Source organism: Barbatula barbatula (assembly GCF_947034865.1).
Source record: "Barbatula barbatula genome assembly, chromosome: 8".
NCBI lineage: Eukaryota > Metazoa > Chordata > Actinopteri > Cypriniformes > Nemacheilidae > Barbatula > Barbatula barbatula.
The window spans coordinates 5038297-5058186 of NC_136771.1; the positions used below are offsets into that span (position 1 = coordinate 5038297).

A 19890-nucleotide genomic window follows, 5' to 3' on the forward strand; every position below is an offset into this window, starting at 1 on the left:
TTGATGTTCAGCACGCCGTGCTCCACATTGCAATTTATTTTGCACGCGAATTGTCCACTTACAATCGTCAGTTTATGTGCATATAAACTGCTTTTTAAATGTGACAGTAAAGGGATAGTTCAGCCAAATATGAAATTGATTTCATCATTTATTCACCCTCGTGTCTTTTCAAACCTGAATGACTTTCTTTCTTTTCGAGAACACAAAATAATATATTTGAAGAATGTTGGTAACCAAACAACATTGGGTTCCACTGAATGGACACCAAACCACTGAGACATTTCTCAAAATATCTTCTTTTGTGTTTCACAGAAAGAAAGAGTCATATACATTAAAATGACATGAGGTTTAAAATGTATGACAGAATTGTTACTTTGGGGTGAACTGTCCCTTTAAATGCTGAGTAAATCTGGAATCAGTATGTCTATTATTTGTATCTCAGTCAGTCTTAATGCAGGCATTACCAAAACACATATGAGAAACTTTGCGTAGCATTTGTGTGCATGTCAAAGAGGAAGTACCGATCACATATATAACCTTTCAAACCCAAACACAGCTCGCCTGCAGAACTTCCTGTTTATTTTTTACTCAAGGGCCCTAGATAGCAGGCTTGAAGCAAACGTGGGACAACCCTGTCCACGCAAAATAACTTAAGTACGACAACAGATCAAAACATCTGTACCCTCTCTTTATCAAATAAATAATGACAGCAGGTGGTTCGGTCTTAGGAGTAGCAGACAGCTGGTGAATCATCTTTTCTTTAAAGGATTAACTTTAAAACGCATGCCGTTCCTAAGGGGTGAGCCACTACTATAGTAGTTGTCCAACGACAACATCAAGAGGGTGCAAGTGAAAAAGTGAAGCACCGATCCTAAACTATCGGTCAAGTTAGCTGAACTTATGTCAACTTGTGCCTGTGCGTTTGTGCGTGTATGTGTGTGGATTTATTTGTGTGTGGTGGAGTGATCTAGACGATCATATTAACAGCCAAAACTTATTAATAAGAGATGTGTTCTGGAGATTCTGGATTCGGACTGCAATAAAATCACCATTCACCCCTCGTAAATGGAGAAAATATCCTACGCCGCTATGAGAAACAATTACCGTCCAAATAGGGCTTTAGACATACAGACTGACTGACCCCTCTGCGAACACTGAGAGCTGTCAATCAAGCATCTGTTTTCTGTCCTGTACCGATGACGTGATCTGCCCTTCACGTAGGCTATTTAAAAAACAAAATGAGATTAAACAACCAAAGCACATCACACCAAACCTCGACATCTATAAATTTAGACACTTTTGAAGCCCATAAACATTGAGCAACAAATCCCCTGTTTAAATCCAAATGGTCACTTAATCGGTTTTGCAATTGGCTGATCATGCAGATCTAAAAACATTTATATAAAGTCAATACAACAAACCAGAGATACAAACTATTTTATGAAAACTATTCCTTTTTGACCTCACAATAACATTATTTATATTCAAATTATTCTTTTGATCGTAAATAATGCAATAAAAGCATTGAGCTGTGTTAATGCATAATCAGTTAGTTTCAAGCGAGTGGTTGTTGCCCGTTTTAGTTTTTACGGCGAGAATAGTTTACGACTGTAACATCAGACAGCAAGAGTTCACAGTGCAAGATTTAAATAATAACACAATAGTGTGTGTATGATGAACGCGCTTTATTATACAGGCCACTTTTACCTAATAACCTATAAAATCACTTAAATTACATTTCAACAAACTTTTCTATTGCACTGAAATCCACCTTCTGTGTGTTATTGACGCCTAAAGGAAAAAAATCTATGTCTACATATGTTTGATTACGGTGCATTAAAGCATGTTTGCTTAGACGCTTTCAAGCAAATGCAATATATTTACAGTAAATGCATTACAAAACTTGTACGGAACTTATAAATAAAGCGAGTCAGCGAAAACAACAACGCAGCTAAGAATCTGTCTGATGTTTTAAACAATCCATACCATTTAAAGCCAGCAAGGTAAGCATTAGGTGGGACTAAAAGCTTATTCTCTCTGCATCGAAGCTCAATTCAAAACCATAGTCATTTATTTAATCGTTGCAGGAGTACTAAAGAGGAAGATTGCTGAATGTGGTTTCATCTTTTATGTAATTTTAAACATATCTGAACTGATTGACGCATTAAGAACTGTCTGCATGTGATCATATTAAACAATTACTCTGTTAACACAAGTAAGCAAACAACCAAAGCGGTTTATAGTGTGGTTTATTTTATCGCTTCACACACAATTGTATCGCTTCACATCAGCGTTGCTGATGTTGCAAGTGTGTGATGAGTGTTTAAAAATCTTAAAGGGATAGTTCACCCGAAAATAAACATTTAGGCCATTTTTCCTCAGGTCATGGGATTTTTTGTAAATAGTTATTAAACTAAAAATGATGAATGCACCGATAACAATAACTGATCATTATTTAATGTTGGAAGCCGATAACCAACATACTGGCCGATATACAGTATCTAAATAATATATTCATGCAAATTTGTCTAAAACAAAAGGCAAAAATTGGACAACTGCAATGTAATTCAAACTGCATGCTTTTATTCCTATAACTTACATATTCCTAAATATACATACTTCTACATCAAAAATGTTTTAGTGGTAAGTGAGTGATCGTGACAGAAAAACAGTACAGTGCAGTTGTTTAACCTCAAGTGATTCAACCAGAGGAAATAATTGATCAACTTTAATATATCGGCATGATTTTATTATCAGATCGATAACAGTAGAAATGACAATTTATCCGCCGAAACGGATATGGTCAATAACATTGTGCATAGGGATGTAACAATATATTCACAAATATCGTACAAAAATCATAATAATCGTAAACTCAGTATAGTGTATCGTATTGAATTGTGCGCTGAGCGTTTTCTTACAACACTAATTGTGTGTCCCTATCAAAAATACTTTCTTAAAACTTACAATTAAATAAAAAATAAAAGAAATTAAGAAATTTTAAAAACAAAGTCCATGAGTAATAGATACTTCTAAACTGCATTTATTACATGCTCATTGAATCCCACAGCACAGTTTTACTATAAAGAAGATGTGTGACCAATGTTCAATTGGGAGGTAAGACATCTCATCGCTGCGTTTCAGCATGTGAGTAAAATGAAACGGAAATAAAGTGTTTGCCTGCTTCCGCCTGTGTGTGTGAAAAAAACAATGTGTGAGAAACTTTGATTGTTGCACCCTGGGTGATGCTAAAGGATTCAGGGAGGAGGTTGTTCTTGAGTCAGCTTCTGTTCAAGCCACAAAACAACAAACCTGCATGTGTTTTATCTCACCCGCCGATAAGCAAAGCAAGGATGACTGAAATCTATCTCTTCTAACACAACCCACACACGTCCTGGCCATTGATTCAGTAGTAGCTTTGTTAGCGCTTGTCACATCACAAAAGGCATTTTAAATATAGTTTGTTGGGGGGAGCAGACAGGCCCGTAAAGGACTGAGATTAATAGGGTTGTCAACAAAACCAAGCAAACAGCCCTTAGCCAAAAAACAGGCCGACAGTCTGGGGTAAACAACTCCAAGGCGCTAGTAAAATGCTAGCAAAGAATGCTAACAGACGTTTTATAGTTTTTCAGTTTGTTTCTCATGTAGAAAGTAGCTTTGACTTATAAGGGTAACAATAAAAACATTAAACAATAAAAATACATCCCAAAGACGTATTGCAGACCCAGAAGCATAGGTACGTCTGATAAACATCGTAAAAAGGCCAGTTTTACATAGGCCTACATTCTAAATCATAAACACCTCACAGACATCTTTTAGAAGTCTATCTGACATCTGACAGGAGACATATCAGAGATGAATTTTGGATGAGCAAACAATAAAAAAAATGTATATATATAATTTTGTGATGTTCATAAAAAGGAGATACATGAATTAATTCCACAAGACAACCCTGGAGAACAATACTGACCCTCTGTGGAGATCATGCTAATCTCACTCGCTAACTCGTGCTGTTGCTAAAAAGGTGCATCTATGTTAAATGCTAAGCTTGTTCTCAAACGCTCTCCATCTGCTGCTTCCGCACCGGAAGAGAGCGGAAAGGTTCGGAAGCTACGAGCTATTAGTGTCATCGTGTCTCTCTTTTACAAAGCTTTATCAGGACGGTGTTTTCTGGAGCCCAATGTCATTAACATGTCAGCACTCACTCCGAGGGGAACGCTATCTTAATGCGCAACATGTGCACATAAAATATTCAAGTGCGTGGAGTTAGTATCTATTAGCATAGAGCGTATCCGTAGTTTTGTGATATCATATTTAGCAGCATGGTAAATGGAAAGCACAAAAAATGGTTCCAGCGGTGGAACACATTGTCTATTATTTTTATTATTATTTCAATTATTTTCAAAAGCGTTAAAACACCACACTCAAGATAATTGAACTGAACCACATCCCTAAGGCTATCCAGGTGACATGTATTATTCACCACCCATAATCCTTCAGTGGCGTGGGAATGCACAGAGATCATGTGTCCGTCTGTGTACACAACAAACGGATGTTAGACAACCGTCAACTGCCTGCTCCAGATGTGCAAGTCTTCTGGAATCTAAAATTCAAGAGTGAGTGAAAATGTAAGCTGGAACGATATGAGACTAAACACTTATCCTCTTCAACCGTCTCTTTCTCGCCCCACATAATATTTAATCGGTGCTAGCATGTGATAAGCCTCGAGACCTAAGCCACGCGGACACCAATCCATCACATTTTGAAAATGTGACTACGAGAGGAGGAGCTTAAACACACACAAACACATTCATCACGTGTGTTGGCGGATCAATAGACTGATAAATGCCTTGGTAACTGACACAAATCAAAACAAAATCAATATTCATTTATAATTTTCTAAAATGTGCTTGTTTGTTTAAGGTACATAATTGTAAGACACAAGCTTGCTATAAAACTCACTAAATGCACTAATGATGTTGACGGAGTAAATCCTGATACAGAGAACCTGGTTTCTAAAATTATTGTATTTTATCATGTATATTGAGATCATTTAAAGGAACAGTTCACCCCAAAATAAAAACAAATTTGTTCCAAATCTGTATCCATTTCTTTGTTGTGATGAACACACAGAAAGATATTTGGAAGAATGCTTGTAACCAAACAGTCCTTGGCCACCACTGACTACCATAGTAGGAAAAATGACAATGGTAGTCAAAAGTGGCCCAGAACTGTTTGCTTTCCTACATTCTTCTAAATATATTACTTTGTGTTCAACAGAACAAAGACATTTACAACGAAAAAAATGTCCTACTATGGTGGTCAATGGTTGCCAAGAGCTGTTTGATGACCAGCATTCTTCCGAATATCTCTCTTTGATGCAGATTTGGAACAAAATGAAGGTGAGCAAATGGGTGAACTGTTCCTTTAAGCATTTGCCAGACACTTTAATACAAAGCAAATTACAAAAACGAGAGATTACAAAAACACTCCCTGTCAAACAAGCAAAATGAAGAGGGAAAAATCACTTCTCAAGCATTTCTTTAAAATGTGTCTTTTTTTCCTCTTTATCAGCAAAATATGGATTTTCCCATTTCCACTTGTTTTTAGTTTTCGCTGAGTCGCCCATTCAAATATCCAGATTAGATCCATCGGTACGGTTAAATAAAACTGTATACACAGGCATGAGATTAAAAGTGCTGATCCACGATTGGTTATATTTTCAATACTGAACTGTATGTAATTATACAGATGAGAGGGACTCAAATCCAGTTTGTGAGACATTTATTGTATTTGACACATACAAAAGGATCCGTAGCATACGCATTCCTCAGTAGGCCCGAGCCTCTGTGGTCCAAACCTGCAGCAAGCACTTTATCATTCACCTCATGTTAAAACACATGTTTGCTCCCTTTTAGTGGGTCAGTCAAATTAACCCATTTACCAAATGAGACATACAGAAGCTCGGCTAAGCTCCGCTTCTCTGCAGCGTAATGACGGTTTTACTAGCTACACAGCCATGTAGTCAAAACCGCTGTTACCATTTAGTCACCTTCAAGTTGATCAAAACCTGTGTATGACTTTCCTCTGTGGAACACAGAAGATATTTTGAGAAATGTCTCAGTGGCTTTGTGTCCATACAACGGAAGTCAATGGGGGCCGGAGTTCTTTGGTTACCAATGTTCTTTGAATTATCTTCTTTTGTGTTCTGCAAAAGAAAGAAAGTCATACAGTTTGTATGACATGAGGTTGAATAAATAATAAAATAATTTGTCATTTTGGGTGAACTGTCCCTTTGAAAGCTGGGTGTTCTTGTTCTAGAATGAACAACAAAGATGGAACAAAAGCACTTAGAACATATTTGAACATTTCAACAGCTATTATCTTTTAATATTATTACAATTTAATGTAAAATAATTTAATCCTATATTAAATAACCTGATGTGCAGGGAAAACTGTAAGAATGCCATTTACTGTATAGGTTGATCTCTGTTAATACAGGCTTTGCTAAACTTTCAAAATCGCTCTGTGATTGGATGAAGCATTTTTCTTTTTTTTCTTTTTATTCTTTTGGTTCAAATGAAACAATTTTAGTTGAGGTTCTAACTTCTTGGACCTAAGAAAATCACACTAACACACTGAAATGATGAAAGTGATAAAAATAAGTTGTGTGCCGAAGCACAAATGGAGAACATCGATGCTAATGTTTCATGAGCTCCACAGCACCCAGACATGGGTCAATTCTCCACCCATCACAGCCAGACAGACAGAGTTCCTGCCTTCCTGCTAATTGAAAAATGGAGCCATAGGTTTGTAATTGACAGCCCACTGCAGTAGAATAATTCACTCTTGCCCCCACTGTGAACCCAGACGAAGAACAAGACAGAAAAAAATGAGCGAGAGAGGAAGCCGGATTTGCAGATTAACCACAGAAATAAAATCTAAATTAGTCAGAGTGTTACTAAAAATATTTGACACGATTAAAATAAGAATACGGTCTTTAACACTATAGTTTTTTATAGCTAAAACATATTACGTTTAATGCCGTTTTCAAAGGTGGAGCTCAATTTCAAACAAAAGTGCTTTGAATCCTTCTGAGAAATGCTGAAGTGATGTGCAAATATGTCTTGTTACTCTACAGTAACCGTATTACATAGATTTACAGTGAAAAACGTCTTTTGACGTCCATATCACATCGATCCTTTTTTGCTAAAACTGTTCATCCAATCTTTCTGTTTATTTACATGAAATTAATTTGAATGACTTCCATCCTAATGCCTGATCTCTTCCATAACAAGTGCTTGCGTAATGTATCATCTTAACATTACAAGTTGTGTTGAACCCTGTACAACTCTTGTACGACTCGCTTATATAAATATCTCATACTCTGACTGATTTCTGTTTTCTAACCATTCCATTCATTCATACAATCAGTGGTCTAGCTTCAGTTTGTCTTGCATCAAGAATGAGTGTTACATAATCTGTCCGGTCCGTTCACCTGCGAGTGATGTTGAGCAAAGCCGCAAGTAGTGTTTAACACGGACTGCCGCAGAACCTTCGAAAGTGTTCATATATGCTGACATAACACACACGTGACCTACAGTATACGCATCCATGCATCTGCACCAGAATGATGAATAAAACATGAGATGAAAAAAGAAAAAAGATATACAGATCTTAAAAAAGACTTTCAGTTATCAGTTAAACAACCTCAAGCAATACCATTACAAAAGTCACAGTTCCACAATAAATGGATACAAATTTCCAAAAGAGTGAATTTAGAAAGAGCTAGGGAAAGGTTGTATGAACAAAATCCTGAATAAAGGGGCATTCATATACAATGACAAGTATAACGTTAACTGTAACTATAACAATATTTGTGCCAAAATAACATTTGCACGTTGCAGTGTTACAAAAATGTTGACCTGCTGATGTTGCTTTATGTTTTCATTTCCAGATATACCATCTCTAAAATCAGACATGCAAGGTATCGTTATTGTCCATATATAATTTGGGCTAACTATTTTACTATTTAACTATTTTTATTGAAACGTATTCATTAATGTGCATTTATAAATCTTTGCAAATGGTATGGTATTTCCACTACATCGTATGTGCCCAAGAGCCAGATTTACAAAACAAGGCAAAATAGTGTAAGAGCGCAATTTCAAAAAAGCGCAGACGGGAGCGGAAATTTCTGCGGGTGATTCACTAAAAAACACAGGCGCAGTATCTCTTTCCTATAATGACCAATGCAATCATTCTTTGCATTTAAGAAATGCTTTTGGGCATTAAATAAAGCCGCAAATAACAGCACAATGAAAAGCGCAAACCTAAGTAAATCGCATTGCGTGATTCATTTAAATACACTCCACCCATAAAGTTTGCATCTAAAGAGGAAACTCCTACACATGCATATGCAATAAGGTCAGTCGCAAAAACAGCCGTGTCCACAATTTTTCAGCGCTCATTTTCACACAGTGTCTTCAGTAAATACCGAAAGTAGTTTTTTTACTTGCGGTGCCGCAAGCTGTTAGTAAATCTGTCCGCTAGTGTTAAACAACCTGATACTCTGTGGGGCTATTATACTGTCTTAGTAGTACTACAACTACTATACTGTGCCCTTTAAAAAGTACACCCTGAGCACTTTTTAGATTCACATTTATAAATTGTTTTAATCCTTCATTATGAAACCAGTATGAACTCTTTGAACCTTTCGTGGTTGTTCAGCCGTTCACAGAAATGTGTTTCTTTATCGCCATGGATTTTGGGTCTTTTGAGTTCCGGCCTCTCCGTTGTGCCCAAGCGTTGTTACACAACGCTTGATCCGGCCGCAGCTTCAACATGCTCATCTTTAGATGTAAGACAGTAGATTTCCTTTTCCAGATTCAAACTGTGTATTTATTCAAAAGGTGGTGAATAAACAAACATCCACTCTTTCTATCTTTGGACCCTCATTGTCCTCTAGGGAAGTTCAAGTGGGTCAATAGAACAAAATTCTTGAGGCACGAGCTGAGCGGATGGTGGGGATCATTTTAAAAAACACTGTTGTATACTAGTGTGTCTTTTTTTCTCAAACCAACAGCATTTATATGCAGTACAGGATAGATACTTCTTATTTAAAGTGACAAGAGGCTATCTTTGGTAATGATAGCCTCCTAATATTGTCATTTTTGTGCGTTTACATGCACAAAATAACAGATATCTATCAAGAAACAGCTTCTAAAAGAAAACGGTTTTCACGTGTTTATATGCATATGAATAAACTGGCTACGCAGAAAAGGGTTTACATGCGACACGAAATCGGAGTAATGGGCAAAAAATTACCTCTGCCGAGTGGGTTTTGCTTACATGACCTTACACGTTACCAGCTTATTAAGCTTAATCGGAGTAAGAATGTGCATGTAAACGTACTCACTGATTGTCAAAGCAATACACATCCACTAGAATTTCTAGAACGGTATCATGGCTAAAAAGGTCTATTTTCAAGTATCCCATGGTGGAGGCAGATGACAAATGTTATCATTAAACGCAACAGCACCGGCTAATCACGAATAACTCTGCGTCACTGTGAGACCGGCGCCCGCGACTATCATCCCTCAATTCATTAATGTCCCACGCTGGCAAATGGAGTTGCCAAAAAAAGCCCAGTGCTCTCTTGAGGTTTGCTTTCATTTGCCAGCTTCTCATAAATCAATACGGCCGCTTCCTGCGCTCATGTGATGTCCTGGGCTGCGAGGGCCCACGCACGTGCTCAAATGAGAAGTATCCAAATCTATATAAGAAGAAGAAGATATGTTGAAGAACTTTGGGTTACCAAACAACACCCCATTGCCATCTTTTGTACGGACCGACATTTCTCAAATGTATCCTTTGGTAAGAAAGAAAATCATACAGGTTTATATGGCAAAATACAGAAACATCGTTTCAACTCATCCTTCATCAACCAACTTTGTAATCAAATAATATGAAGGAAACACATAAAAGGTTAAGTGGCTCTGCGATCACTAAATCAACTTTTGCTGTCTGTAGAGACCTCATATAGGCAGCATGGCAACGGCTAATTCGACTGTGTTCATTCACCACCCTCCGCTTAGGGAGTGCTAATCTTGTAATCGTCATGGGCATGTTAATAACACAACTTCAAGCGTGACTTTGATCTTATACATAATTAAAGCGTGTGTGTGCATGTATACAGTATGTACTTTACGTACAGTTAAGCTCAAAATGATTCATACTGTAGGTAAATACGACCAAAGAAGGCTGTGAAAATAAATCTGCATCATCAAGCCTTTTGATCTTTAATAGAGACTCTTACCTTTCATTAGAGAATAAGAATTTTGAATGGGGGGGATTTCATTACGAAATGTTTTCATTTTATAATGTCTGTTATCAAAGTTTTAGGATGAGGCAGATAGCAAGGAGTCCACGAAAACTGAGAGAGTGATGCTTTCTATTCCCAGAAAGAATGTAAGAGGGATGTTGGTTTTATCATTTGCAATATATCTTGAAGTCACTTTCTTGAAGACAAACTTTAAGCATCATTTATGGAATATTGCATATAGAGCAAGTAGTTGCACATAGCATTTTTCTTAAATATTGTACACTGGCCTGTAAATAACAAATGTAATATATATTTCAAATCGAACGTAAATAAACACAAATCTTAGTCTTAAGCAAACTTTCCAGGGCACCTTTTCATGCATTTAACACACGGTTATAACACACATGTTGCACCAGGAAATATGTCTCAGTAAAAAATGCACTGTTAGTTCATTCCGTACAAAGACATCTGCTAAAATTGCTCATTTATTTCTAAATTGAGCTATATTATCCATTTTGATAATGACCTTCCGACCGTGTATCATAAAAAAACACACCTGGATTAAATTTGCTGAATCTTCCGTTTTATTCTATTAAACACTGTTGGTTGTGCTTTCCTTGTTTTTGAAACTGAATTAAAATGGTGTGCGACACTTTAAAGTTCACTCTTGCGTGAACAGAGAACATCCTATTATGTTTTTACACCGAGACGCTGTGTGTGTATTTGTGGATATGTGATAGGACAGTGTGTGTATATCCGAGCGAGTGAGCACGGTTTGGCTGCGGTGCAACTGTTATCTAGTTTCCAATTTTTCTCGCACCTGAATACATCAGGCGCTTCATCACCAGAACACGTGCGAAAGCCTTGGGACGGTCTCTCGAGAATACTGCATTACACATTGCGACGTTTTGTTTCCTTTCTCATTATCAGGAGATACGGCACAAGTCTACAGGGAACCGAGTGTCACAGGGCCACGCTGTCAATGGTCGTCCATTTTGTGCCTTCAAATTCCGTCCCCTATGTTTTGTACGTGAAAGAGTTGTGTAGCATCTCTAGCACTGTGTGTCACATGCTTGGTTTTTGTGTCCCTAAAACAAGGACTGCTTGTGTCTGTGATACAAACACACATACAGGCTGAAGAAAAGAGAGATGATAACAGCTTTCCTTATCAGTTGGTGTCTTCATTTTATCTAAATAGCTCAACTAGAGGACACAGATAGAATATTTCAGCTACATTAAAAACATGCATTGGAATCATTTTACAAAACTGTATTTTCAATGAACTATCAACAATTTCTAATCTGACAAAATTACCACTTTGGACCAAAATTTGCCATTCTGTTTGTCTTCAACCTTTTTTTTCCATGAAATCTCTCGCTTTCTTCCTGACCTGATTCTGACCACCTGTGCCTTATGGGATCAGACTGGGTGAGGTCACATGACTAGAACCTCGGCAGCTTTATCCGTTGAGCCCTCTTGCGGGGTTAATCCAGTTTAGAGTGTTCTAGATGCTAAATAATGTTTTTCGATTGTGTACGCAGAGGTGAAGGGTAGAAGATGTAAGGAGGTATATAGCCTATGTTTTATAGGTATTCCCTTTATTACGGTGGTTTGAATTAGAAAACGTTCGAAAAAAGGCTGCAAAACCATAAAATAATTAAATGCAATCGGGGGCCGCTGGGATTGTGGAAAGATGTAAAGTGAAGCTTTCTGCGGAAACTAAGAAAAACAGAGACATTCAGTTCTGTATTTCAAAAACAACACTTTGTGTTCTTTGTTTAGTCAACATCAAGAGTATTGCAAAGGTCCATTGGGTAATTTTTCTGGAGGATCTATTGACAAAAATGCAATATAATATCAATATTCAGAGTATATTCATGCTAATATGTCCTTGATATATACATGTGTACGATAATGTTTATCAATACAAAATAAATATGCACACTGCACAGACATCGTGTTTATTATTATAATATTCTGGATGCGATTAATCGTGATTAATCATTGAACAGCCCCGTGTTAGACTGGTCTCGGGTCAGCTGAAGAACCAGTAAGATGTACATTGCCATAGCCAGCAAGCAAGGACACCCGGCTTTGAGAAGTTGAGCTTCTGTAAAAGCCTCCATCGACCTGTAGGTACACACTCAACGCCCCTCTGATATAAAGACAGTCTGACTCAGCAAAGTCTCTCAAACAACTCCAACCAAACCTTGATATTATTCTACGCTTCTTTGTGTGCATTAAAACGCAGATCAGTCTCTTCGAACAGACAAGCACACTTTAAACCTCCACATTTGTCTTTGGTGTATATTTGATGCCATTGTAGGCAACTTCTTACAAAAGCGTCTACAAACCCATGAATGTAAATAAAAGGGCAAATGCATTAGCAAATTCCTCTTGGGCAAATAGCTGTCCACTCAAAGGCTTTCATTCTGACATCTCCATCCTAGTGAATGGTGAGTCTTGTGTTCCTCTAACCAGCACAATTCAATTTCACAGCCATCAATAGGCCATTATTTCAGTGATCCCTTCGTCTGACTGTTGCATTACCGTTAAGCCCTCAAGATCTACAGTATTTGTGGAGTGTTGACTGTATAAAACCGTTTTCATCAGTCTGAGGTATAGGTTTTATCTAGTTAAAAAAAGGTAGTAGGCTTATTTTATTTTGGACATGACATAATACTACCATGGTAGTTCGGACCTGAAAATGAACTCATAAAAGAAAAGAAAAATCCCTGAACAATGTTCTCTGCCTGTCCCAGCATGCCATTCTTTCAGAAGACAGCAGAGGTGTGTCCGTTGGGGTAACACCCATAAACTCAAGGTCTAAATCTTGAGAGACACATATTCTAGAATAGCATCATATTCAAAAATATCACCGTAATTTTTTGTGTCAGAATATGATTTAGCCCTTTTTCTGAGCTAGAACTACTAATATCATTAAAATAAAATATATCCAACTGCTCTCGTCTTATGCAGTTGCTATCATACTATAGGATGCCTTTCTTTCTGTAAACAATCAATGGGTGGATCTTTCATATTTTAAACTCCATAATCCGAAAGGTTTTCTATTTACATTCTCTTTACTGTAATGTGGTTAAAACATCTGTATTACTGTAATGATAATTATCCTGTTCAGACATTTTTTTAATATAAGTTGGAAAAAAAACAATTACAACATACCTGATTACTTTTAATATAGTGTATTATTAAATAATAAAAAAGTATATATGTATTATCTTAAACCAGGACTAGTACATTAGTTGAATGAGTACACTTAAGTAGTTTTAACAAACAAAACTTGTGTGCATTTTGATACAACACAAAGGCATGTATGTCTTACTGTACAAGTAACAGTATGTCAGTGCAAGTTGTTTTCAGTTTGGACCGCTTACATTTACGGTATATTAGTTTTGGAATAGTCCAATCCGTGTCCGGGAAACCGGCCGCATGCGTTCAGAATGATTTATTTATTGTTTGTTTGTTTGCATTACTGTCTAATCGTCATTTAAATTATTACAATGTCAAATGTGTAAATGGTGTTCGAAATAGGCTTGATTTCCCAAACACAGGTTTGTGTTTTCACTTTTTAGAATTGCCTTTGCCCTCAATTTGAGGTGAAAAATGGCCTGGACTTCCTTCACCGTTTTCATGAGATTCGCCTAGACAGTAAGGGAAATAAGAAACAGTGAGAGCAACAGGGAGATAGAGACTTGTCGCTTTGGTTGTTAGAGTTACATCACTATTGTCAGGAGGACTGCACATTTTCGGTTCGAGAGAGAGGAGATTGATGTTTTCATCATGAAAGGAAGATGACAAGACTGTCAAAACATCACTGTTTCTTTTGATGATTATTAAAGGAATAGTTCCACAATTTTTTTTATTCTCTTCTATCCAACATTGATATGACATCCTCTCATTACCTGAAAACAAAAAAGATATATATTTATATGTCTCTTTCTCTCTTTCTCTCTCTCAGACACTGTGTATACACCCAAAACCTTGCCTTATGCTTTAATGTACTTTTTCAATTTGAATCCAGCCTATAATACGCTGGAGAAACACACCTCAGCATTATTACATCATCATTCAGCACAGCGGCTGTCACCAGATCATTCCACTCAGAAAAGAGTCATGTGATGATACTGATGTTCGACAGACCCCAAGGGCCTCAACACTGCTTACAAATTCCTATCACTTATCAGTTGCTCAAAATGGACTGCAGCAGTTCAGCCGGAAAGACTATATAAGAGTTAAAGAGAACAGATTTAGCCATTTTGTGACAATGACTTGTCTTTTCCTAACATAGCGTGAATTGAACTGGATAAAAAAATATTTTGTAGACCTTTTGTTGGAACTAATATTTTAATATTTAGTCCTCTGTAAATGTTTATCTTGACATTTTTAATCTTCCTTTGATAAATGCTTTGTTTTGCTGTTTTGTTATTTTATTTAAGTACATTTACATTTGCTAAGCATGGCTCATTTCTCTAAATCTTTTTTGTGTCAAATAAAGATGATCGTTTTATCACGCATATTGATCACAAACTAAACGAATGATCATTCAATGACAAGGTTCATTGAGTCAGCGCCGTGATCTATAAGCAAGCATGTGGTCGTACATGTGCATGGGCACATTTGCAGGGCTACATATCATTACCCAAAAAAAGCCATTATTGTTTTGCCTTAGCAGATGAAGTTACCGTGTTAAAACAATACATTCAGAAACAACAAACACTGTAAAACTACTTCATCATGATTCACAACTGTTATCTTTATCAAATCAACTTGATCTACCACATGACACACATTAGGTGTGTTCAGCTTTGTTTCTAAAGTGCTGAGCATTGTGGGATTCAGTACAGGTGTTTTATGGATACAGACATTTGCATATCACTCACAAAACACAGAATAGTAGTATGGTAGTCTATACTTATTTCACTCTTTAAACAGCGGTTCTCTATTTTGCTCATGCAGGTATGATTTCCAATGAACTCTTTGCTGATGCCAACCGCAGACGATGAGATTACCTCTGCGCACAGAACTCAAATTACCGCAGCGCCTCCTGGGACAGGATATGGACAGTCATGCAACTTCCTGCCCGATGATGGGAATTATTCAAAAGCCTATGATGGCTGGAAGTTGCTTACTGAATGGCAATACAAATCCATGAAACATGTTGTGGAAATCACTTGAGCGATACATGTGCATTTAACAAAAGCACCGCCTAACTAGATAAATGTATTGAAAATGTAATGGCTACTTGTAGGTGGATAATATTACGAAACTGGACAGGAAATCCTGTTAAGTGTCATCCTGTTTCTAATTCTCCTCTTTCTCCTGCCATGCTCTTAGTTTTTACTCGATCCCCAGTGAATCATCATTGAATATTAATCTGTTCTGGTAGTCTCCTCTGGGAATCTTAAAACGGCAGGGGTTTCCCACAACATCCCTTCCACCGATCACATGATGAAGAACACAGACATTTTCTGTCTTGTGGCATAACTTTCTCACTAATTTACATTCTATATCGTTCTGGTGGACCAGACATTCAGATCTATCACACAGCATGAACCGTTCTTAATTCAATTTATTATGAAAACATGAGAGACCAGGCAGGGAAGGAAAAGGCAATGGTGGAACAGAAATAATTACAAAGACGAAGCTAAAAGCAAACTGCCATCTTTCAAACAGAAGACAGAAATGACAGCGCATTAATAAAAATGATAATATATGACAAATTTTAATATTCATAAAGACAACTTAATGAGTGACGGTTCAAACTATTCTGTCTGGTTTTCTTTTCACATATTTTTGAAATATTTGTACATATTTGAGCCATGCACCCTCTTAAAAAAGGTTCCCTGTCCTGCTTGGTTCTCCAACGAGACTTAAACATTCCCAAAACTTTTTGATTTCAAAAGATTATTTTTAGTGGAACCTACACCCTATAAAACAAACCTATAAAAAGGTATAAGTAACTGCATCCCAGCTAAATATGCTAAATTCGCTAACATTCCAGTTAAGTCATGAAAACGTTATTGTTGAATGTTTTAAATGTTCTACTAACAATGTCAGTATAACGTTTGGTTTCTAAAACGCGCTTAATGTTACTGCAGGAAGATTTTGTGAGAGAACGTTCCGAGAGCTGGGATTTGTCTGAAGGGATCATTGAGGAACCAAAAATGGTTCCCTTCTGCCATTGTAGCAAAGAAACCTTCCTAGCACTTAAACTGTATCTAATGTTTTTTCACATATTTTTACCAGGCTAAGCTTATTTGACATGCTTGAATGCTAATCTGTCCAGACATAAAACAGTCTTCAATCTATTCTGTTGATGGAAAACAAAAGATGAACTTTCCATTTCACATGCATTAATCTACATTTTAAATAGCTCGTCTCGGCTAGCGTAAAAGCGCAGGTTACTACATATGATGATTCACATGTCACGTCCTCTGTTGTCCGGACCAGTCAAAACCACACAGGGAGCCATTTCTCATCTCATTGTCCATGCTTTTCTCCTCTTATCACCTCTCTCTCCATCTCTCCTCTCATCTGCCAACCTGCATTATCGCACATTAGACCAAAGCGCAGTGGGGGGGCAGGGGTTGGACTGCGCTTTTCACAGGCAATCTCATGCACACATTCATTCATGTGACAAACACGTCGAGTCAGATCTCATGACACAGCTCTCAATACATGATCGGTTAGGGAAGGATAAACAAAGCCCTGGGTTCCAAAACTGGGTTTTACGTTAACTTTTGTGAAACTATTTCAATGTCAAAAAACAATGCCTTGCATTTATTGCTTTGCCTGTCAAATAAAGTCTTGACCTTAGAACACACATGTACAAAGTTGAGCTTGACGCAAGGTTAAATACAAATAATTTATTATCGTAAAACACACAAACAACGAATGTGAGATACTGAACTGGACCAATATCACTGTAACCGAACTGAAAATCTCACACACTGTCCCTACGCTGCCGGTCAATCCTCATTTATGTGCCCCTCACATGTTTATGTATTACAGTCAAACTCGAACAAAAAAAACACAAACGCAGACAGGTGTGAGGTGTGTGTGACTGTGTGTGACATGAGACGTCCATTATTGCTCTCATCATGTTTATCACATATTCATCTTTTCATCAGGTATTCTACAGACTGTCTAGACGTAGCAAGAGATTCTGCTCATCTGTTGGCGTGTCTGCTCGAATATGGCGACAGACGAAAGGATAACAGATTCATTTGGCCTTCGGTGATGGGGAAAGAATTCACCTGCTTTTCTTACCAACCTCACAGTTGGAAATTGCAACTTTATTGCAAAACTTACTAAAACTGTTCTTTATACAAAAGATCAACATTAAAGGAATACTGTACTGTATCCATCGTAAAGGGCAACAGTAATGTTATTTAGTGGGTTAATAAATATTTTCTGAAGCAAAGCGATAGATGCATGTGAGAAAACAATTCATATTTTAGCTTATTCAGCAAAACTAAAACCAAAAACAAGCACATTTGAGCACTAAATTTAAGTATGGCAATGTGTCAATATTTTCCAATGATATTGTTTCTCTCATGTCTTGTAACTAATACTTCCTTATTTTGGTGTCGATTTTGCTAAGTAAGCCCAAATTATAAATAGTTTTCCAACACAAGAAATATTGTTTCACTGTAGAGGATTTTTATTTGTATTACTTTTATGATCATGTATGTGCTTTTTGGAGCTTTAACAAGTTACGTTTACGCATTTGGCAGACGCTTTTATACAAAGCGACCCATTGCATTATACTATACATTTGTTTTGAAGAACGTGCAATCCCTTGGATCGAACCCATGACGTTGGCGTTGCTATCGCCATACTCTAATAATTTGTTTAAAAAGTGTGTGTTCGACTGAATAAAGTCGTGTAGGCTATATCTGGGATGGCATGACAGTGAGTAAATTATAAGACGCTTTTCCTTTTTTGGTAACTATTCCTTTGAATTTGTCGAATTGTGCATTCGTATAACAGATAAATTGTATTAAATAAATAACAATGATTTTCTTTCCACTGACACGCCTAACCTACTCCTTAACCTTGCATGTCCAACTCACTGGATTCAATTAAGTTACTGGGCAAATTTTTTTTTTCTAAAAAGCTTGAACACTTTGGTTTACTTCTGTACTCTTGTCTGAATGAGTGCTAAGTCTTTTAAAAAGAGATTTGTGTTTCAATGACTGACAGTAACCGATCAGCTGAGCGCGTCTACGAACCGGATTACGTAATAAAACAACGCAGCGTCACAATTCCGAACAATGGTACTTTGTTTCTGATGAAATGTGGCATTTAACGTTATTTCGCGTAGGATTACATGTATTTCGGACATTCCTTGCCGAATAACATCAGCAAACTCCATCAAAGCACGGACTTCATTAACGTTACCTGTGATCCACCTCACGAAACTATTCGCGTCTATTTGGAACGACCCACACCTATCGGCGCATGCGCGACATGACCTTTTGATTCATTCAAGCAGTTTTGATCATGTGTCATAAAATACATCTGTGATTCTCAACCGCGAGGGTGAAGTAAACCCGCACCGTGGTGTCATGAAGCGTTCAATTATATTTAACACTAAAATCCCCTCAGAATGCAGGTCAATACGAAATGAATGTCACTGGCAACTTTGAATTTAATCCGTTACAGTAAATGCCGCTCGCATGGCGAAACATAATGCATGTAAATGGTCAAATAAAACATCTGCTTTAAAGTAAACGACGCAAACCCAGCAACAGATTCACACAAAACACCGCAACCACATCTGAATGGATAAAACCAGACCAACAAGTTGGTAAAACCGGCCGCGGTCGCTGTAGCGCTTGTACTCACGTATCTCGTGATGAGGTTCCGAATGGTGCTGAAATCCATCCTGTCTTCGGTTTCTCCTCGTATCTCGTAATATGTGACAGAAAACGCTAGCTGGTCGTCCCGTCAACTCTCTGATCCATGACTGTCTGTCTCTCACGCGCTTGACAACTGACTGACTGCCCTGTGCGACTATTGCGACGATCGCTTTTAATGATCCCCTACCGAAATAAAAAAGGCTACTGTATAAAGTCCAAACACTGTCATAATGACACGATTCGGCGTCACCTATAGACAACCCGCGATGAATAACAAAGCTCTCGTTTTTCTTAATTTTTAAGGGACCGGGCACTTCTTCGTTGTCAAGTGTCCCTTCGGGCTGTTCTGTGGTGTAGTGATGGTACTCACTCGCCAGCTCGGTGTAGTAAAGCCCTCCCGACGTCTGCCAGCGCCGGCGACGTCACGGGCGCATGCGCGCCGTGGAGCGTCACACCCACCTGCCCGCCCACGGTAAAGGTTCAGCCTCCCTTCTTCATTCCAGTTACTGCCAATCAATCTCAAGCACAAACTTGTACAGGGGGATGACATGGTCAACCACTTATCCAAGTAAAACGGGAGCATTTAATAAGGGGCTGTTTGAGGGACTGTCCATTGCCTTGTTTCAGGACTGTCCATTAGGAAAAGATCGGACTGGTGATGGTTTTTACCTTGCCAAATAT

General features: G+C 37.7%; 1 protein-coding gene across 2 annotated transcripts in view; it reads right to left on the bottom strand.

The window, feature by feature from the left end:
• atp11a (ATPase phospholipid transporting 11A) overlaps positions 1–19604 on the bottom strand; it is a 54409-nt gene extending 34805 nt beyond the window's left edge. For both annotated transcript variants that reach the window (XM_079462431.1, XM_079462430.1), the window contains exon 1: positions 19196–19604. In XM_079462431.1, the coding sequence (XP_079318557.1) occupies positions 19196–19234 (39 nt within the window). In that variant the 5' untranslated portion in view covers positions 19235–19604. The remainder of the gene's footprint in view (positions 1–19195) is intronic.
• Positions 19605–19890: the final 286 nt, after the last annotated feature.